The 2507-nt window shown below is 38.7% G+C and overlaps 1 protein-coding gene across 1 annotated transcript; it reads right to left on the bottom strand.

Moving 5' to 3' along the window:
* Positions 1–788: 788 nt before the first annotated feature.
* On the bottom strand, positions 789–1888 carry LOC115973321 (40S ribosomal protein S27-2-like). Its single transcript, XM_031093577.1, has 5 exons — positions 1864–1888; positions 1564–1665; positions 1417–1445; positions 917–1081; positions 789–846 (listed from the first exon to the last, which is right to left on the bottom strand). The coding sequence occupies exons 1-5, from the start codon at positions 1864–1866 to the stop codon at positions 789–791; spliced, it is 357 nt and encodes a 118-aa protein (XP_030949437.1). The 5' UTR covers positions 1867–1888.
* Between the last annotated feature and the right edge of the window lie 619 nt (positions 1889–2507).

The raw sequence follows: 2507 nt of genomic DNA, 5'->3' as shown, positions 1-2507 counted from the left end.
ACACTTTGAAACAAACACCCAAATGCCAAAACATCAAAGTCTAAGTAAAACCCAGTACCCCATTTGTGAAAATCTACTCATCACACTTTAACCCTCCTCAAAAAGTTCATACAATTTTCACCAATCTCAAAAATCCACTTCCCATATCATATATATACAAACTAATTGAAATGAATGGAAGTAGTACCTAATCTACTCATCACACTTTAAACCTCCTTAAAAGGTTCATACAATTTTCACCAATCTCAAAAATCTAACACAACCCACCTTATAACACCATGCAAGCCACCAGCTTGCTCCAACACAATAACCCACCACAAACATCACAAATATAGAACATTTACAAGTATTGAAATTAATTAAAGTAATATTCATCACATCTAATCAACAAGGTCCATTCACATTTGCAAGAAATTAAAAACACTCCCACTATAAATTTAAATCACCTTATAACATCATGCAAGCCATCCGCTTGCTCCAACACAACATACCACCACAAATCCAATTTCCAACATCACAAGTATAGAGTTTTATAAGTTTTTAACTAGAATTTACTTACTTTGCTCAAGCTAAGTTTACAAATTTCAGAAAAAATCCAAAGTTACTACAAACAATGTGTATTTAGTCTGCAAAAGAAAAGTTAAATTTATAAGTACAAAATTTAAAGAAAAGTTAAACAAGCAGATAAGACAATAATTAGAACCGCCAATGAAGAAAGATATTTACAGGGGAATGAAAAACTTGCAAACAACCAAATGTCAGCACAAATATCTAATTCTTCAAAATCACTACCCCACATGAAAACTAGCAAACAAAAGCCACAATCCAGAAACAACACTACTTATACTATAATGGAAAAATCAGATTCAAAAATCAACCATTCAACTGAACAACTCATTAGAGAAACAATACCAACCATTCACCTAATTGTGAAGATTCACCCAATTCAACACCAAAGTCACCCTTTTTCCTGAAAGAGCAGCCCTCAGTGAGGCGAGCACGTCCACCAATTGGCTGGCATAACACAGTCTGGCAGTTACCGTAAACCACCACAGTTTGGGAGTGGCTAAAAAGAGTTGTGCTGCAATCCAACAAAACCAACATTGCACAATTTAACTTACAAATCCACACCAAAATAACAAATTCCTAAGTTCAGGCCAATCTTTTAGAATTCCCAAGACTCCTAAAAGCTACTTCACATGTTATATATATATATATATGGGAAAGCTAATTCACATGTTGGAAAATCAGTTCCTAAAAGATTCATAAGAATAAACCAAACATGGGTACGTCACATTTCTGGGAATCTTAGCAGATTCCTAATCAAACCAATACAGGGAATCCTAAATTCCCAGGCATAACATTAATGTAAACAAATTATTAATCAAAAATAGGAAAAATAACAAAACTAATTACATGTTGAAACAGCCTTGGCATTTCACATCCTAAAACAAAAGCAAAAAAAAGAAAAGAAAAAGAGAGACAGAGTCAGAGCCTAAAGTAACTAGTTCAATAAAACTGCCACACATAAATAAAAAAACCTATAAGAGTCGGAATTAGTACCATGAAAAATGAGTCGGGCGACTGAACAAGACGCTTAAGCTTGTGCTTCCTTTTCTCGAGCTCCGTCGGAGGGTTCAGCAAATCAATATAGTTCTGAAGAACCTAATCTCCCACAAAATTTTCATGTTTTTAATAACAAAAGCAAAAACCCAAGCTATTCCTATCATCTAGAGCATAATAAAAACAATATCAAAGTAAATAGAGAACAAAGTTTTTGGATCTGAAAATTATAGAAAAGCAAGAAAGAAAAACAAATGAAAGTGTTGAAGATGATGAAGAAGACGGGTTGAAGTGACTGACCATTTTGGAAGAAGCTTCAAGGAGAGAACTCAAGACGAAGGGTCGCCAGAAGCATCGCTAGATGGTGTGAATTGAAGCGTCACAAACGTTCTGCGAGCTGAAGCATCGCGATCGGCGCCAACGGTGAGCTGAAGCATCGCCATCGGTGCCAAAGGCGATGCTCAAGCATCACAATCGGTGCCAACGACGACGCTTAAGCATCATGATCGGAGCTCGACGCCGGTCGCGATGCTTGAGTGTCGTTGTTGGCAATCGATGCCGGTCGCGATGCTTGAACGTCGTCGTTGGCGATCGATGCCGATCGCGATGCTTAAGCGTTGAGATCGGCGTTGATCACTAACGCTTAAGCGTCGCGATCGACGATTGCCAAGGGCAACGCTTAAGCGTCGCGATCGGCGTCGATTGCCAATGCTTAAGCGTCACGAACGGCGTTGATCGCCAAAGGTGACGCTTAAGCATCACGATCGGTGTGGGTTGGAGTCATCGGCGTTGGCGTCGTCGTTGAGCTTAATCGGTGACGGTTTAAGCTTAATCGGCGACGGTTTGAGCTTCATCGGCGACGACTGAGCTCAACGGCGACGGTTTCCTTGTTTTTTTTTTTTTTTTTTGACCGAAATGGCTAATGAAATGTTTTGGGGCTCTTG

This window comes from Quercus lobata, chromosome 2 (assembly GCF_001633185.2).
Source record: "Quercus lobata isolate SW786 chromosome 2, ValleyOak3.0 Primary Assembly, whole genome shotgun sequence".
Classification (NCBI taxonomy): Eukaryota; Viridiplantae; Streptophyta; class Magnoliopsida; order Fagales; family Fagaceae; genus Quercus; species Quercus lobata.
This window is presented reverse-complemented; position numbering and strand designations above follow the sequence as displayed.

Coding starts and splice junctions, on each gene's coding strand:
- LOC115973321 (XM_031093577.1), bottom strand. Junction 1,082..1,416: donor TGCCAAGGCTGTTTCAACAT/GTAATTAGTTTT, acceptor GTTGGATTGCAG/CACAACTCTTTTTAGCCACT. Junction 847..916: donor TCTTCACAATTAGGTGAATG/GTTGGTATTGTT, acceptor TTTCCATTATAG/TATAAGTAGTGTTGTTTCTG.